The following is an 18782-nucleotide window of genomic DNA, read 5'->3' on the forward strand; positions in this document are numbered from 1 at the left end:
TAATAATTCACTCACTGGTGAAAATAACCAAATGTATCTAAACCAGCCTCACACAGCATACTTTTCTCAAGCTTTTATACTGTAGGTCTTGGAATGGCCACTGAACAAAACGTAAACCACCAGGGAGTATAAATTTAATAAAATATCTTTGCATACATTTTTGAGGATATAAGTTTCAGCCTAGTACAGCCCCTTACCCTTTTGTCCTGTAAGCAAAAAGAAATACCTTTTTATCATCGGATTTTTGTAATATTGTTCTTGTTTTATAAATGTCAAAAGAACCCATTTGACAAAATTGCTTCCTCCTTACAGCATAAAGCCATCCTTTGCATTAATTACAAAGAAGCTGCCCTTGTGTGTGTCTTTATCACAGGAAATGAAGAGAGCAGTTCCATTAGGTCCCTACCCTGTATGGGTTAACTATGATGTCTTTGCCCAGTTAACACACCAGAGTGTTTCCTTGATCTCCTGAATGGGGACAGGGCCTCTTTGTAAAAAGAGCACACATGCTCACAGGGATTCCCTTTAAAAATATCTTCAATCAATTAGTCAATCAAGAACTAAAAAATATACTGTCTTCCAAGCACTTGATGCCATATTGCCAGTTGGCTGTGTGGAGCATGCAGGAGCTGAAAGCTTACATTAATGAATATTTCATCACCTGATACCCAAAGTCAAAAGTAGGTCAATGTATATTAAAAAAGAACTACAACCATCATGTCATTTGTAATTTAGAATTAACAGTAATCTTTAGGTTAGTTTCTTTATAACCTGGAAAAGACTATCCAGAACCTACCTGAATGACATCTGATAGTTCATGTATTTATTAAAGTCTTGTGTTAAAGTTCAGAATCGGATAGTCTGGTATACGTTTTTATTGGAAAGAAAGTTATTCTGCATTTGTGTCACGTTTATTTTATTTTAACATCTGAATAAAGTATAGTAGGTTACAGCAAGTCTTCACGGTTGTTGTAACGTTGTCACATGATCAATTTTGCAGCATCACACCTTTGTTATTTCAGTATTGTCTTCCGAATGATGTCCTTTAACCTCTATGAATCTATGAATCTGTCTCTTTTTTCAGACTTGTCTAGACTATAAAAAAGAACTCCTGTTCCCAAGGTCAACTTCATAAAAATTATTACCAAATAAATAATTTTGGTTAAATGCTTGAACCAATCATATCTAATTGTATTTTTATAGATTCAGTAGCAGAATTAACTAGTCAAGCTACTCTCTGAAAATGTCTATATTTGTAATATCTGTATCTGTAACTTTTTTTGTAGTTATTGTTTTAACAAAGAGTACATCTATCTTGTTGTACATTTTACAGGGCACTTCTTAATGTCCTTTCCTTGTCTTTTGCAGATTAGCCTCATAGTACTTGTTGGTACTGTATGTCTTTGCATATCTGGAGTAACACTGCCCCCCTTTACAAAACAAAGTGTGGACTGAAAAGCACTTCACCTCACCTCCTAGCTGTTTAAATGTGATTAGCTATTAAATCTTTCAAAGCTGTGGGTGGGTTTGTGGTCAGCAAGGCATGAGAGAATATGCTGGGACATGACATGAATGTTGTTGTAAAACAATGAGTTAAGGGAGTGTTTCAAACAAGCAGAACACGCCTACATTTTTATTGTTGTTATCAGATAGTTCTCCATAGGAATTCTTTCTTGGTTTTGTTGTGTTTTTTAAACGGTGTGCATGTCTTGTCAGGGAGTGCTAAACCGCTCAATTTGGGCAAGAGTACATGTTTTGTTTTTGGTTTAAACGTCTCTGGTGTTGATCTTTGATGTAGTAACACAAAAATTGTCTTGGAAGCTGGCTGTAAAAGCTCCTAGTGTTGACAGTGCTGAAGAACAAGAATAACAAATAATAATTAGGAACATGATCAGTTAGAAAGAACTTCACTGCTGTGTTTTGAAATTGCCTTAGGAATAATCTCCAGGAAAACTGTTATCCATGTCATGCCTTGTCTCATGTCAGTCATCTCTGGATATTTGCATCTCCTCATTTCAACTCACTTTCCAACTAGGAAAACATTATTTTGCCGCTTTGATAGTGTTAATCCCAGAAGAATGCAGTGAGGGCTGCATCTGTACTTCACTTGACTGCTTTAAATTCCAAGTACCTTTGACAAGAGCAAAGAAATGTGGGGGAAGGGACAATGTTGTCTAATTGCAGGGGTTTCTGTTATTGTTATGAAACGGGAAACTCTTTTTGTTTTCCCATTTGATCTGTCTCACTAAGGATCCCCTGGGAAGGGAATCCCAAGTGTCTCACCCAAAAATGAGCCCTCACCTGGAGCACAGGGTAAGCCCTAAATCCTAGAATCACTAGTTTAGCCAAAGCTATGGCTTTAACCTACTGGTTGCACAGTTGACAGAGTGTCTCCAGGCTTGGCAGGGTTTGAGCTGACCCTTAACCTGCTGCACAACAGTGACCCCTGGGCCTTTTTTGAAAACCTGTACACTTGCAGCGTTGCCAGTGAGCGACCCATTATTGCTCCTTTAATTGCTGCTTAGTTTCCTTCAAGGCTCTCAGTGTGTCAAATGATGAATGTGACAAACAACTGTAACCCATGGGCACATTACAAGAGCGTGTGCACAGGTCTTGATTAACCTCTTGGCAATGCAGAGCCAGCAAAAGCAAAATGAGTGTTTACAACTGACGGCGATTCCATGTTTGTAATAAAGGATCCCTACAGTATGTGAAAGATGTCTCTGAAATATAGCAGTGCAAGCTTATTCAATTCAACATTCCATGGGCATCTGTTTTGTCTCCACAACTCACTGCTGTAGCTCAAACAGATCTGGGCCACTGGCTGCATATTAACTTCACAGTGCACTTGATCAGTTCAAACAACTTAAGGTATTTGTTCCTACTGTAACTAAACATGAAGGAGCAATTTCACATCCCACGGTTAAATAATCAAAATAGTGCTATTGAAGCTTGTTTTATTCCTTGGTAAAGCATTGCCAAACAGATATGAGGACCAACTAGTCCTAAGGTTTCTTTCAGATCTCTTTACAGAGTATGAATGATAGGAGGATATGCTTATACTGTATAGTAATTAGGAGTAACTGAGGCACCATATACAGTAAGATCTTGAGTTCCTCCTGCTCACACATCAATAACGGTGGCAATATTTCTTTAAACTGTAACACAATGTTCATTTTCACCTTTTCTATATTTATAATATTATATTACAAATTAGCAACAATGACCAATAAAGAAAATAACACTTCTTTCAAATTATGGCTTTATGGTGTGGTTACAAGTGTTCGGATGCTGTTCTCGTGGTTTTCACTACTCATCACAAGAGTTTAGGTATCATTGTGTTGAAACATTAAAGAAGAAAATGCAATGACCATCAGCCTTGGTGACTTCCTGACAGGCTCAATGTTCAAGATAAGAGGCTTCACTTTGATCAGTTTCAGAATATTGATATTTCTTCAAGAAACCACCTCACCTGACATCAATACAGCGTTCTTTAATAGCTACCACCGACTCTGCTGTTAGGAAGTTTATCACTGTGAAAGCTTACACGAAGGTTCTCCAAAGGTAACTTAAATGGGATTAAGGAGAGGTTAAAATCATCTACCAGGGCTGTTGGAGGGGATATTAAATATTGATTTATCTGAGCGTAATGACCGTGCCTGTGAGTGGGGCTAAGTGCTGCTTATAGATGGATCAATTCATCTTTTAATACAAAAGTACAGCACTGAAGCACAATGGACATGCCAGCACTTGAAATGCTAAAGTCCTTGGTTCCTTTTTCTGTGCTTTATCATTTATACCTTCTGATGTGGAAGTTTGTTTGCATTTAGACCTGGAGTATATTTTCAGTTCCTGTTTAAAATATGCCTTCTTTACCAGGATCTACTTCTCACAGTAAGCTTTCTGAAGAAGCAGAGAAACAGAATATAGGTGTGTGATGTATTTCTATAGTTACAATTTTGAATTGTGCTTGATTGAAATATACAAAATAAACACTGAGCTGTAATAAAAACATAAGTGTTGGATATATAATGAGATATATTTTTCAGAACAGATGCATCAAAAATAATGAAAAAATATTTTTGGAGGAATGTGCAATAAAAAATGTCCTTAAGTATTTGTTTATTTTTAACCTCAGAAGATGCTATGCTTTCTACTGCTTTAGAATTAGCCAAACTTTATTTGCTTCATATTCTCATGCATTTGGCACTGTAAGAGCAGCAAATGTATAGATTGAATCCTTAATTCCAAACAGGAAAAATAAGAGGTTAACCAAAAATATCTAATGATCATGACATTGTATGTGCCAGCTACAGACTTTTGACCCTTAAGCCAAAGAGTGGCTATCCTTAAAAGAAACACTGAAGCCAGCATGCTGAGGGTACTCTGCTGAGAGTTCCCATGAAAAGAGTCTGCCTTTATTGGCAGCTACTGTAGGTCTCAACACTCATCACATTCCTCATTTTTTTATTACTTGCAAATATTCTTATTCCTGTTGTAGCTTCTGTTCTTGTTTTGTTTTTGAGATGAGCTACGGTCCACCAGTGGCCAGTTTTTGTGATTGAATTAATTTCAATCTTGACATTCTCCAAATGGGAATACAGGGGTGAAAGGCCAGTGTATTAACCTATTGAACTGCCTAGACCACCCCCCCACCACCACCACCATGCACATTACTGAAGAGAGCACTATTCACTTTCTAGCATTCGTGCCAAAGGCCATCAAGATATTCAGATTTTGCTTGCTGGCAGTGCTTAATCCACACTCACAACCTTGTGATATAGAGGAAACACACATTGCTCACCCAGTATGCTGAAGCTTCTATTCAAGCCAGCCCTCACAAAGAGCCTGAATATAATCTTGTCTGGTCTGCAGCCCTGGAAGCAATTTTCTGCTCCTTTTCTGCTGCTGTCTTGAAAATTGCCAACCTAGGCTTTTTGGCCACAGTGTAAATCCTGGCATACATTTGACTTGGCCATCCAAATTTGATTATATTCTGCTCTCAGACACAGTGCATGGCCAGCAAGTGGCATTGTTGAGTATTGCTTACATTAATGCTGTCTCCAATTGTTCATGTCTGCCAAAGAAATAAAAATAGCCTGTGTCTATGAGGATGTGTGCGTGTGTGTCCCAGACAGTGTCTGAATCAATGCCACTGCTCTATTTCTCTGTCTTCTGTTTTTCTTAAAGCCTTCAGGCCTGATCCACAACCCGTTATTGGCCAAGATAACTCTAGATTTTCCAAAACTGCAGTGTAAAAATTAGAATTTCTACAAAATATATTTGGCTATTCAGACTTTAGTGTCATCCCTGTGCTTAAGCTTTCAGCATCAGGTTCACAGAAATGAAAACAAAAAGTGGATAGAATTATTGTTGGTGCCTTTTTCCACTTCTGTTTCTGGTGTATTGCTATAATTTTAGATGTGGGATGGAGGGATGGATTGGCCAAGCTAACTCAAGATTTTCCACAATTGCAGTGTAAAAAGGAGAATTGCTACAAAAGAAATTTGGCTATTCAGACATCGATGCTGTCCCTGTGCTTCACTTTTCAGCATCAGATTCACAGAACTGAAAACAACAGGAAAAATACACTGTTATTTCTGTGCACTTGAATGGAAAAGCTACAATAAGTAAATGAAGACTACTGGTTTGCTAACATTTACTGAAACGAGACTGCTGTTAAGATGTGTATTATAATTGCTTAATATAAAAACTTCTATGAACCAGCTTCTGAGAGACTTATTGTTGGGTTCAAGATTGTTTATAATTAGAAAACTATATTGGCAAGCAATAGAAATTGGAGAGGTCCCTTTCATTTGTGTTTTGATTTTGTTCTGTGATCCAGGAGGGAAAAAGAAGGTTCAGACTTTACAAGTGGCATCAAAATTAATAACAATGTGGCAGTGTGCTGCTGTATATTTTTATTGTTACAAGATAGGTGGGATTCATTCATATTAATGTGATTAAGGTTTGTGAAGGTATTTTTTAACATTCTGATCAATTGTATGCCACATAACATGACAATAGACATGGCTAAAAAATATGAACAATTAAACTATAGTCCAGATGTTTACATTGACCACATAACATATTGTAGCAGTCCCACAATGTTAAGTTTAAAAATAATAAAAAGGGACATTTATGAAGATTAATGAAGATGAAATATAATAATGAAGAATTAATATTAATTTGGTATAGATGTCTTAAAATAAAAAAAATGTATATGTATATCTTAATATACAGCTTACTTAAGACCATTAAAAGCAGGTTTTAATATAAGATGATGGTGCATTCTATGTCATTAAAGGGAAAAAATAGCTACTATCCTGGCATGGTGCCCAGAGCTGGTATACCTCATATTTACAGTTGGTCTACTGTCTTAATTGAACTAAGATGTTGTAAGTATATTTCAGAGCAAATAAATGAGTCCTGTTCAGCAGTTCCGAAAACAAAGAATAGAGAATTCATGTTTAATTTCTTTTGTGTGATTTCTTTGGAGCCATGGGGTTAAGGGTTAAACTGAGATCTCTTTAGCTGTTGCCATCAACGTTGACTTTATACAGGGAGTCTGTTTATGAAGAAAGCGCTGGAGACCGCATGAAAGTACTAACTGGCTTACCGCACAACTGGATGTGCTTAAGACTAAATGCTTCATAACTTTAACTACTGGGGAGTTACAAAATTATAAATAACATTGTGATTGGTTACAACAGGATTAAAAACATATGAAAAGAAGAAATGGATGTAACACTTTTTGTTGAGGTGCAGTCATTTCTATATTTGGCATTGCACAAGCTACAGAAACCAACAGTAGGACCTCAAAATTGCTGAAAGTACAGCCCTCTGTCCACATGTGGCCTTTAAACATTGTTTGACGGATGGAGAGTATTGAGTCAGAGTATTTGTTTCGCTCAGTGGTCTAAGGTCATTTATACAGTGGCTCCAAGTTTTTTTTTTTGGCACCAGGTGTAGAAATACACATTGCAGCCACTACAAGTATACTCAACACAACTCATCCTGAAATAAAAAAATAGCTTGTTCACTCTGTTTTCTTGTGTGATAGTCTACTTACAGTTTCATGTCAATCTGTTCTTTTCTTACGTTTGACCTTTCAGGGGCACTAATCAATTTTGGTACACCTGGCTCACAGACTCTAATTTGAGCCAATGTATCATTTCAGTTTCAACTTGCATTGCTCTAAATCGCTAGAATTTAAGAAGAGCCTGGTTATTATGATAAACAACAGACAATGCATATAATACCATATTTAATCAGTGGAAAGAACTGTAAGGAAGTAACATTAGGGGGTTTTGTTACTTATCACACTCCCTTTTAGAAGCAATAAAATGCTCACATTACTTTCTTTGTTCTTTGTTGCCTTTTGAGTTGTACTTGCCTATGCCACTGTTCCATAAAAATGATAGTGGAAAAAAAAGCAGTCATAGCTTCCTATGATGAAGATGTTTGCTGTTTGTCTTTTGAGAAGACCATTTCAATAACTGAGAAAATCACATTGTGTGATTGCCGTTTGCCACGTGAACCTCTAAACATTATGGACTGAAGGGAAAATAACTTGTGTTATGTGTTAACACAGAAATGTCCTGTTTGAAGTTTTCATGAATGGATTTACACATTTGCTTTTTCCCCTTATCTTTAGATCTGGTAGTTTAAATTCATCGTGTTTTTGCCATACTGTGCTATTGTTCTGTAGTTTTAGGAGCTTGGTGATTTCTGTGACGCCCACCCACACCTGCTGTGTCTGTACTATTGCCTGCACTTCACTTGCCTGTATCTTACAAAGAACCAACCTTCTGTGTAATATAACAAGAAGAGGTAAAATTGTGTGTTAAATAGATGTATATGGAATGCAGAACAGGATAACAAATATGCTTTATCAGGCGATCAAGTATTCTTGATCTTTTTGCAAACATTTTTGACTTATATAGCTTTTGACTTGCTATTTATAAAAATAAGGAAAATCTTTGTGAAACCACAGTGTGATGCGTAAATGCAGGATACAAACAGTACAATGCAGAAACCCATTTTGCTCGTGGTGCCCAAAATATGTCCTGTGGGCTGTACAGCAGTCCTCAGGCACATGTTCTGTGGCTTCTGTGATTAAAGCCTTCATTAAATCACTGACATTGGCTCTTTTTGGCTCTGGATAAAAAGTTAATAAGTTCCATTTAGGCCTGCCATTGGCTTATATGGTATTACTTCACTGTGCAACCATTCTTAGTTGAACAAAATGTATTTGTAACCAAATTTGAAGCACACAAAAAGTGGATTGGATTATTGTGGGTGCCTTTTTCCACTTCAGTTTCTAGTGTATTGCTATAATTTTAGATGTGGGATGGAAGCTTGCATGCTGAACTCATTTGAGGGAATGGGCACTTGCTAATCAAAAGTGCTATTCTGGATGGGAGGAGAGCCCAGTATAATATTACATCTTACATATTGTCTTTCTGCTCTGGGACCAGAATAGGCACTCTCTTGAACACAGTGAAAGGCCTGCTTTGGTTCGCTAAGATGTTGCAAAGTCTTGCTGTTTCACTGTGGTGACTGCACCTAAAGCAACTTCACTGTTTTCTAAATTTAATTCACGTTATACATAACATTAATAGCAAGCTTTTTCCCCAAACCAATTTTAAACATCTCCTTTCTGCTGATACCTCTGTCCCAGTTACTGTAATGTCCTTTATTGCTCTTCTGTGGCAGAGTGATCAGTAAAAATTTAATGAGACTATAAAATAATAAAAATGCCATTAATTTATCACAGCACTTGATGCAGGGGCTATAAAGGAACATTAGTTCACTGAATATTTTCAAGCCTTCAAAAAAAATTGTCATGTTATGCATATAAATTACATCCGTAATTTTAAGTATAATTCTAATGCTCATATATAAATTATACAGGTTATAACCAATAAGTATATAAAACATAGTGTATAAAATTTTATGGAAATTCATTCTGCAGTACAGAGAATGGGGCCGAAGTCAGTTTAATGTTCATTAGCATTCTTCTGTGTAGATTTATGACTACACAAAAATCTTTCATTTTGAATTGTTGAGATATATAACTGTTTACCTGTGTTATATTTGAACAGATACATCATGTTGAGCACAATTAAAAAAAAAAAATTGCTTCACTGTAAACATTAAAATTTTTTCACTGTATTTACAATTTCTAATTATTAAACCCATAGTGATCCCATCGTGATACTTCGATCATTTTCTGGTAGAAATGTTGCTGTAAGGTTCAAATGAAATCTTTCAAGAGAGTTTGTCTTTCCAGTGGTCTGATGCTGTCTGATGGATTTAATAGTGTAATGGAGAGCTTAAACACTGTTCCCTTAATGGAATGTTAGTGGCAGATTACATTTTTATATGTTTTACAAAATATATTTAATATATTTAATATTTAATATATTTAATCACTGCATTTTGTAAAAAATAGGATGGATTAAACTAAACCTCAGGAGCTACTCGCCGGTATGTGGCAACGGTAAAGTGTGTGTATTTTCCTGTTGTTTTTTTTTTGTTGGTTGAACATGCAGAAGGCGACTGAGATCTAGATAATCATATTTCACTCTATTTGTCATAGACCAGGCTGCTCTTTCATTAACTCTGATAATCTGGCTGCGTGATGAATTTTGTGGCATGTAACATTTAACATTTAGCAACCCACACTGAAACAGGGGACACTCCATCTCATCTTTACACAGCTACATCCACGCTGCAAAGGGTGCCTTGTATATCATAATTAGAAATCACTTAAATAAGCGCAGCACATTCAGATAGTCAGCTTTTAATGACAGGCCATGAGCAGGTAGTGGTTAATTGTACATCAAAATCAGTCATATGTCCATAAATAATTATTGTTCCTCGAAGCGTAGTGGTAAATTACATTTCCCCCTCTATTCCTGTGTAATATTTATTGCATTAGAAAAATAAATGAAAGATAAAATGCTGGAGCACTGAGAGCAGTTGGAAAATTGAATTCAAAGTCTAGTTACTTCAAAAAGTTTTTTGCACTCATTTATTTTCTCTGTCAGCAGCTGTTTTGTGGGACATGGCATTTTAGAAATATGTAAGGCTAATAAGGCTCTTATTCCTTAAAATTAATGCATACCTGGTTTTATATTGTTTTTTTTTCTCAATATTACATTTGTCTCTTAAATGTATGTTTTTTTTCCCTTCTGAAGGAAATTTTGAAGGTCAGTGTTAAATAAAATTAAAATCATGACTGCTAGATAAAATAAAAATCACAGCAAGATTTCTATTGACTCAATATAAAAGGCTGATGAAGACTTTGCCTACAGAGAGCACTATCTCTGTATAATGAGATGCCTCAAAACCTTAAAAGCTTTATTAGACCTAGGGTAAAACAAACAAGCAGACAGGCAAGCAAGAATCCTGAAGGATGAATGTATGTTTGTCTATGTCTCTGAGAATGGCAGGGGAGCTGTAAGTATTGTATGAAAACACACCTGCATTTATTCTGTGGATTCTTAGAAAATAAAATAAAAGCAGTCCACCATTGGCAGAGATTGAATTCTTACCCCAGGAGTAAAGCAAATGCTTGTTCCAAGGAATCACAGTTACTCTACATGTCTGCTTTTAGTATCTTTCAGTTGAATCCGAGGGGGAGAGATTATTTGTATCACGTGGAGTCAAAGTATCTATCCCTACTTCAGTCGTTAAAGAAGAAGACAGCACTTTCCTAATGCCCTGTACATTCACTACAAAACTAGGTCATTTAACAATAGACCAAGCCACAGTCAGCACTCGTCTTCTACATATTACATTAAGTGTAATGTGCAGCAACTATTCAGAGCTCTGAAAGCTGTTATTTTATTCTGTAAATGTACACGGACATGACATTTAATATTGTCGCAGAGCGGTGAATGACAGGGTTTCAATGTATGTCAAGTACAACATGATGCCAAGTTTAATCTGAGCATAAAACTACATGACAAAAGGGAGAAAACGGTGTGTTCTTTAAAGCACGAGCTCTGAATAAATGATAGCCACCGAGCTTTGAGCTAGTGATACAGACTATGTGCCAACAAGAATACAGGAAACTCTTAGCACGGAGGTCCCGAACTCCTCAAATGCCTTTTCTTTGCCAGGTTAGTTCTCTCCCCATTGAAAATTCTTTTTTGTTTTACACTTAGCACTATGCATAAATCCAGTCGCACTTTTAATAAAGTGGGAGATTGCAGAATTTGCATTTCTCTTGAAGCTGTTTGAAAGGCCTTTTTTTCAGGAGTTCTGACATATTTTTTCTGTGAACACTATGCACCTATATGCAACTATGCAACTGTATATACCCGAACATGAATATAAACATGTGCATAAACATGTATGTATACTGTATTTGTATTATTTCTAACTGATTTGGTGTATTATCTATTTTCCTTGTAATGTACAATTAACCAGTCTTATCAATTGGACAAATTAAACGTTTTAACTGATGCATTTTTTATTTTTCAAAGTATAGTTATGGTATAAATAGTATAAATATGGTTTAATATCTGCAAGCTTTTTGGCTCCCATAGTTCTGTGATAAATGTGTCTCTGATACGAATTGTCTTCCATTATTTAAACTGAGACACTTTTCTCATGTAAATGTGGCGCTATTTGGCCAATATGCACTAGACGTGGCTACAGTAAATAATGGTGATGATGTGCATGGTGTTAATTATGGTTTTGGACCTTTGTGGTATAAATACGTAACCTTTTGGGAAATTGAAAATTATTGTGCATTGTTTCCTTCATGTCACTTATAATTTTTACCATATTATTATTTATTATGATAATAGTCTAATTTCACAGAAAGAGGGAAGATGTTTAACAATTAACTTTTAGTATCTTACAAAAAAAAGTGAATTAGAGTTTGAGATCATGTCACTCCTGCTAACTGTTTCATAGGATTATAAGACCTTTAATTATTTTTTAATTAGGTTTCTCTACAAATAAATTATTAAAATCAAAGAAACTCTAGTTAATAGAAGATTGACTGAGCTGAAAGCGCCTTGACTGAAGTAAAAATAAAATTGTTTAGATGCCATTTTCCATACAAAATGGGGGTATGGGAGATGGAAGATGTTTAGATCTTGAAAGCCTAAGCAGGGTTGGTATCAAGAGGAGGAATTGGTTCTGAGGGAAGCGAGTGGTCAATTGAAAATAATTTTCACTCACCTTCCCTTCTTCGACTGACTGTGTTTTTGCTTCTGCCTGCAGGACAGAGTGCAGTTTGAAAATCTGGGCCATCAGCTGACAGCCAAACTGGGGGAAGATGGGAAGATAGGCCCCCGTGTGATTGACCTCACCAGGCCTGAAGATGTGGATGGTGAGTGGAACCCCAGCCCCCTCCTCCAAGTAACACAGGTTGTGAGCCCCTGTGAACCACAGCCCTGCGGATAAAACACAGCTTGAAGATAACTCAAACCTTTTGTCAACTTGACTTGGAGTTGCACATCACACTAACCAGTGCCAATAACAAATTTCTTTACATTGTTAAGAGATCAGGTAGATCTCTCAGACCCTCTTAGTCTGGAGTCTGTCTGTCAGGAGTAATGTTTGCTTGTCTACAGCGACCTGTTACTGCTGTGGAGTGGTGCTACCATTGTTACAGGAAAAGATTGAAAAATCACAGCTGCTCCGTGTTTTAAGTGTTGGAAATTTGTTATTGTGAAATATTAATGTAAAATACAGTCATAAAAACCCTTTAAGCAAATATTTGGGATAGTTTTGTTATAAATCCTTTGCATTAGTGTTATTGCTGATCGTAGGCTCTACATATATATATATAAAACTATCATTTCAAAAAGCAGCAAGGCTGGCACCTGAACGCACTAGATTTTCTTTTTTCATCATTACATTGTGACTTCAAAATCAAATATGATACCCAGCAGTTTTTAGCAGAGTAGAAACCTACACTAAGAGGAATATCCATATGCGTTTGTATATTGTAGAGGTTAGCATTGAAGCCGATGGCTGTAAGCAGAGCACGATCTGTGTGTATGTGTGTTTGAAGAAATGGGTCACACTCTCCTTTTCACAGGTAGGTGATTAGAAGAGTGGAAAGTGAGAACAAAGCTGGCATTTCTCCAGTGCTGGCCCTGAGTGTGATGTCAGTTGTTTAAGGTCCCCTGGCGTGGAGGTGTAAATTCTGGTAGCGCTTGCTTGACAAAGCGTCATCCCCCTTTGTGGCTTTTATTCCTAAACACAGGAGAAGAACGTTTCTGTGCGCCAATATTTGTCATGCATAAATATTTATAGCAGTTTCCATGGCACTTCACAGGGGCAGAAAAAAGTTAATCATACTCACTTTTAATGGTCGGGATTGTGTGGAGACAAAGTAGTAAATATTTCTCAAAAGACTGCATACTTGCAGTGTGTTAGACTGCTATCTGTCTTTCAAGAATTCGCCGTGTGAGCGGGAGTGCATGCAAAAGAAAAAACATATATATTCCTTCTGCATAGATATACAACACACCCAGATGTACACTCCTCTGCAACTATTTATCTGTTCATTTTTTATGCACTATCTGAATTCAAGTCTGTGCATCAAGGCATTTAAAAATAAGTGCAAACTGGTTTCTGCATATTGGAGTTAACAAGTAATGTGTCTTCTTTTTGTATCCTAAAGTATCCAACAGGTCTGAAAAATAGAGGATTTTTACTTTTCTACTACAGCTCTATGTACTTTTCTACTTAAGAGATACAGTATGTAAGGACTCTGAGTGGAGTAGCAGAATAATTAGTTCAACAGGAGTGTTGGACACTTGGCAGACATTTGCCCCTTTTGAATGAGAAAGTTAGAGAAATTTGCCGGATAATTTTCTGCAGCAAATCTCCAACAGACTTCAGATGAAGGATGTGCAGAGAGACAGGGGCCATGGAGAGTTCTTCCCAGAGGGTACACGTTGAATTAAGGCCAACACCTTTTCAAACCATTGAAACATCCATCACTTCAGAACGTCACTTATTTGTTATCATCATTTGTTGTTTCACCATCAGAAGAAATCTGTATTGTGAAATACACATGCATCCAGATAAACTAATCCTTTCAAAGCCATTATAATCATGTGTTTATAGTTGATGAAAACAGGAATGCCGTGGTTTATGCATAAACAATGAAATTATAAAATTATGATTTTGTCATGAAGTAGCATAAGGGTTATATGTAGTATATAAACCCCAAAAAATCGGTACGCATGTACTCGCCAACATCAGCCAAAGAAAGTGTACAGCGCTATAGACAAAAGCTGTCTGTAATCACAATGATTCAAAGGCAAATTAAGTTAAATGTAATGGGAGGTTTGCAGAATTATTAACAATGTCCGTCACTCTGTGGTGATCAGTCTTGCTGATCAGGACAAACTACCTGCAGACACTGAAACATTTAACATACTCCATTCTGGTAAAAAGGTAAACGTAATGAATGACCAAATTTGCTGTCAATCTCTCAGTCCTTAAAGTATTAATACATCTATACAGGATATTAGTATGAAGCCTGTGAATCCTCTGTTCCTGAAAGACACCGATTTTACCGCTGCATTTTTGTACCACCATGTTTTTTTACAACAAGAGGATTTCTGTATCCTATATTCTTTAGTGCCCAAAGTGTGGTGTGTCTGCCAAAACACAGAAAAGAAAACCAGCGTTATATGGAAGAACTAGTTTATTTTTCAGCAAAGCCATGCTTCTTCGTTCCTGTAACTGTCAGAAAGCCTTAGGTTGCTTAAACCAATATTTGTAATGCATGCAGCAACCGAATTACCAGCTGCCAAAATTCTAACGAGGGACACTGGAAAATAGAAGCTGGTGTGGAAGTAGATAGAATTTCCTTCATTTTGCAAAGCCACGAGCCATATGCATCAGCTCACCACAAAGTCATTAGGTCTTTTTAAGCTCAGATGAAAAACATTAACAAATACCACAAAAGGCTTTAGTATGGGTCCTTTGTTCATTCACATATGGCAGTTTATAACTTCTGTGCCACTTGGGTCGTGTGCTTGTTTAAGCAGCCTCCGTCAGACAGGCCCTGAGAGAACAAAAGGCATGTTGAGAGATCCCAAGCAGGAAATGGGCTAATCTAAACGTGGTTTGTGACAATATCAGCAGAATAAAAAGAGGAGGGATTGATTAGCTATTAATGGGCAATTGACTCCATATGGAGAGACCTATAAAAATGTGCTTTTTTTGTAGCGTTGTCGCTGAATTATTGAATGAGAAGTTAATGTTTTCCTCAGTGCCTACTAGAGGGAATTTATTGTGCGTCTTGTGTATGGATGTATAGAGCAGGCAAGTCTGTGGCTAAAAAGTCTGCGTCTGCAATAAGATATCAGTTTCCTAATTTATCCTCAACAGTTAGGAAGAATGGAGTAGAAATTTAGTCTGTGGGTGATTTTTTTTTTTCATTTTTGAAAGGGTGGGGAACCTTATTTATTTCACTGTCACCTTGGGTGAAAATTAAATTCATGGTGAGATCTGTACTGTAGTTCTAATTGAAAAACATTATTAAGCAAAACTCTCTATGACATCCTAATTGCACCACTGCAGCTCTGGCCACATTTAAAAAAATATTTACACACAATTTGACTATTAGCTTTTTCACTAAAATGACTTTCTGTTTCTGACAAACTACAGAAATTAAGTTGTTTTCTTTTTCATGTCATTTGTGAATATGCTGTACTATAGCATCTAAATCCTAGTTGGTTTGTAGAGTCCTCAATTCCCAACCATAACCTTAACATACCAGACTTGAAAGCATGTAATATAAGAAATAACAGAAAAGGCAGTAGCTACACAAAACAAGTAGTGGCATGTTCAACATTTATACTCATTTACACACAACAGTATTCAAAACTTTCAACATGCAAAAAAAAAACATGGGGCATGTTTAAGTAGATCTTAAATGGCTTGTAATTTGTAATGCTTTAATTGCTCATCGGTGCTCATTGCATTGTGTTCCATGTGTCATGATATATTCCTTTCAAAACTGAAATGTGAGTAATGGAGAAACTCTATTGTCAGGCATAATACCTTCAGGAGAAGTTATATTATTTTTAAGACAAAAACAGCTGGCAGGTTTGCGTGATTGTTAGTTATTTGCCAAAGTGGATCATTCTAAGAAGATTCTTTTGTGACAGCCCCTCTGCCCTTCTATAAAGACTGACTCTGGGAAGAAATGGAAGAGCTCAGCTTTTGGCTTCCTTCTTGTCCCTATCAAGTATAGGCCTGCTTCAGGCAGGTGTGGGTTGGTTCTGCTCTGCTTTCTCTGGGCACTTGTAATTTATGTGGTCGATGCTTCCCAGATCTACTTTTAAGAGAAATTAAAAAGAAATTCACGTATCATTCTGTCAGATTGTTAACCAGACCTCGTAAATCAACATACATTCTATTAACACCCTCAGCTCACTGCAAGCACCCTGGGGGTCTGTCCATGTCATTGCTAAACATCTGTATTTGTTTACACAATCAGCAACCTAACAAGGTGCTTCCTAAAAATGTCTATCAGACAAGCATCAATTAATGTCGGAATACTTTTTTTTGTTTTTTAGAGTGAAAGAAGATAAAAAACGTTTTGTAAATTACATGTTTTTGGATATCGGGTAACCTCGTGTGAGCTGGCTTCGTTGCCGGCTACTTGTCTGTTTTTGTTTAAAGCAAATCTTGATTGCAAGAAAGAAAACTCCTCCCCCTATGGAAAATTAAACACGGACCACCCGTGTTTATAAACAGGAATGAGTCAACTGCTGTTGGGCACATGTGCAAAAGTCCTTGACTGTCGTTTCTTGTCCACCAAGAGACGTACATGTGGAAATACTTTTTTTTTCACCTCCACAGTGAATTAGCAAAGGAGAGAAACGTTCCGCACTGCAGTCTTATTGATAAGAAAATTGGTTAGAATGTGGGGCTAATTTTGTGATTCATTTAATATTTTTTCTGAATCTACAAATAGCTTAGTCATCAACAGTTCAGTTTAACTAAAGAAATATTTATTTTCTGCCAAATATATTTTGTTAGGTAAATATTATAGATGTTATATTTAGATATTTTTGAATGATGTGTTATGTAAATTAAAAGCAGTTTGTTATACGTTTCATGGTATTTAAGCACAACAAAAGGAGTGGAGAACCTAATGAACAGGTAAACCAGTAAGAGGTACTCTTCCCTCTAGATCAGACTTTCCAAAACAGTGACCCAGCATGGAGGATGCAGAATGCAGAATAATCTGATGGTACTTTTCAAAGGACTAACCCTGGTGTTCAGGCTAAATCTCACTCTGCGCTAGTAAAGGCAGTAAATCTTCCTAAAGTTCCTAAAACGGTTGCTAAAAATTTCACAATATTTAAAAAAGGCTCATAAATATAGACTATAGCATAGTGTTAATGTAATCGCTTGTAAGAAATCCTCAGTTCAATCTCAAAGCTCTTAGATCAGAAAATGATTTCCTGGAAATAGTTATAATTAACTTATTGAAATGGTGTATTTGCAAATAAATCTGTGTTTTTGTCTCCTTTTTTCTTCAGAAGGACCTCACCTCTGCTTATATGCATGCATGCCAGTATATAAATTGCTGAATCAGTGTCAGTTGTAAAGTAATGGCACTGGGGGCATCATAAATTAGTGCAGTGATCCTCGGGAGCAGACAGTGACTGTCGTGTCTGAACGAGCGTTTCGCTCCTGGGGTAATGGATGCCTTCATCTGGCCCGGCAGTCAGCAGATTGCCATGTGTTGATGGATGCTGTCAGCCCAACGCTACACTACATTTCATTGCACAATAAACATGGCTGTCAAAACCATACAAAGTGAAATCAATTTATCCTGTACGGTTAGTGCGTGCTAAATGAAATTAATGTACTGTGGGGACGGTGGCAGGAAGGTAGTGTATTATCCACACATCCTCACAGCTTTAAGCAGCTGGCATGAAATGGGAGTGAAAATGCAGCATTTGGGGTTGACTGTGATTTCCGTGTGAGATTTGATTTCAGTCGAAGAACAAGATGTCGGTAATTCTGAAGACCTTTTCTCTGACCATGACAGACACAAACATATATGTACACATATTTGATTAGAAACTGAGAATTAAAGTTTTGTTCTGTCTATCCTGTTACACCTTAGTAGGACTTCCCACTCGATACCAAGACCTTTTAGAAGAAAAAAAAGTACAATTTTGTTCTATTTTAAACAGCAAAGTATATTTTTTCTCCTCAAAGTTGAACAGTTAAATCTCTTGTCTTGGTTTTAGGCAGGTCGAAGAAGAAATAAATCTTGAAAAAAATATGAAGCTGTTGATGTTTAAAGTGTTTTAATTCAGTGGCTATCATTAAGACATTTCAGTGACTGTTTCCCTTTTCCCTGAGTGATTCTGTTGTTTAAAACTGGCCTCAGTAAGTCTGCTTCCTGGTTTAAAATGACAAGAGACTGTACTGCCTCTGCGTGCAAGAAACTACAGGCCTTGACTGATGCACCATGACGGTGTGAATAAGCAAATTGTGCTGGTTTTCCAGATAAAGAGGAGTCTTTATGGGGCATAAATGTGTTGGTATGACTGTAAAACATGAACTGTAGAAAATGGATTTTTAGTCACTGTATACTAACATTGCTCAAAATAATCAGGAGACCAGAGCCTCCTACTGGACATCTGGACAGCTGGTGTCTTTTTTCAGTGCTAGATTATCAGAGATAAAGGCTCTTTAGCCACATTTAATTTTTGTTAAAATTTTCATGCAGGTAGCAATAGAAATTATAGGTGCAGGTGAAG

General features: G+C 36.7%; 1 protein-coding gene across 33 annotated transcripts in view; it reads left to right on the forward strand.

The window, feature by feature from the left end:
• sox6 (SRY-box transcription factor 6) overlaps positions 1-18782 on the forward strand; it is a 203714-nt gene that overhangs the window by 172566 nt on the left and 12366 nt on the right. For all 33 annotated transcript variants that reach the window (XM_088611247.1, XM_088611249.1, XM_088611254.1 and 30 more), the window contains one exon: positions 12247-12355. In XM_088611247.1, coding sequence (XP_088467373.1) covers positions 12247-12355 — 109 coding nt within the window. The remainder of the gene's footprint in view (positions 1-12246; positions 12356-18782) is intronic.

Source organism: Lepisosteus platostomus, chromosome 18, assembly GCF_059453375.1.
Source record: "Lepisosteus platostomus isolate fLepPlt1 chromosome 18, fLepPlt1.hap1, whole genome shotgun sequence".
Taxonomy (NCBI): Eukaryota; Metazoa; Chordata; class Actinopteri; order Semionotiformes; family Lepisosteidae; genus Lepisosteus; species Lepisosteus platostomus.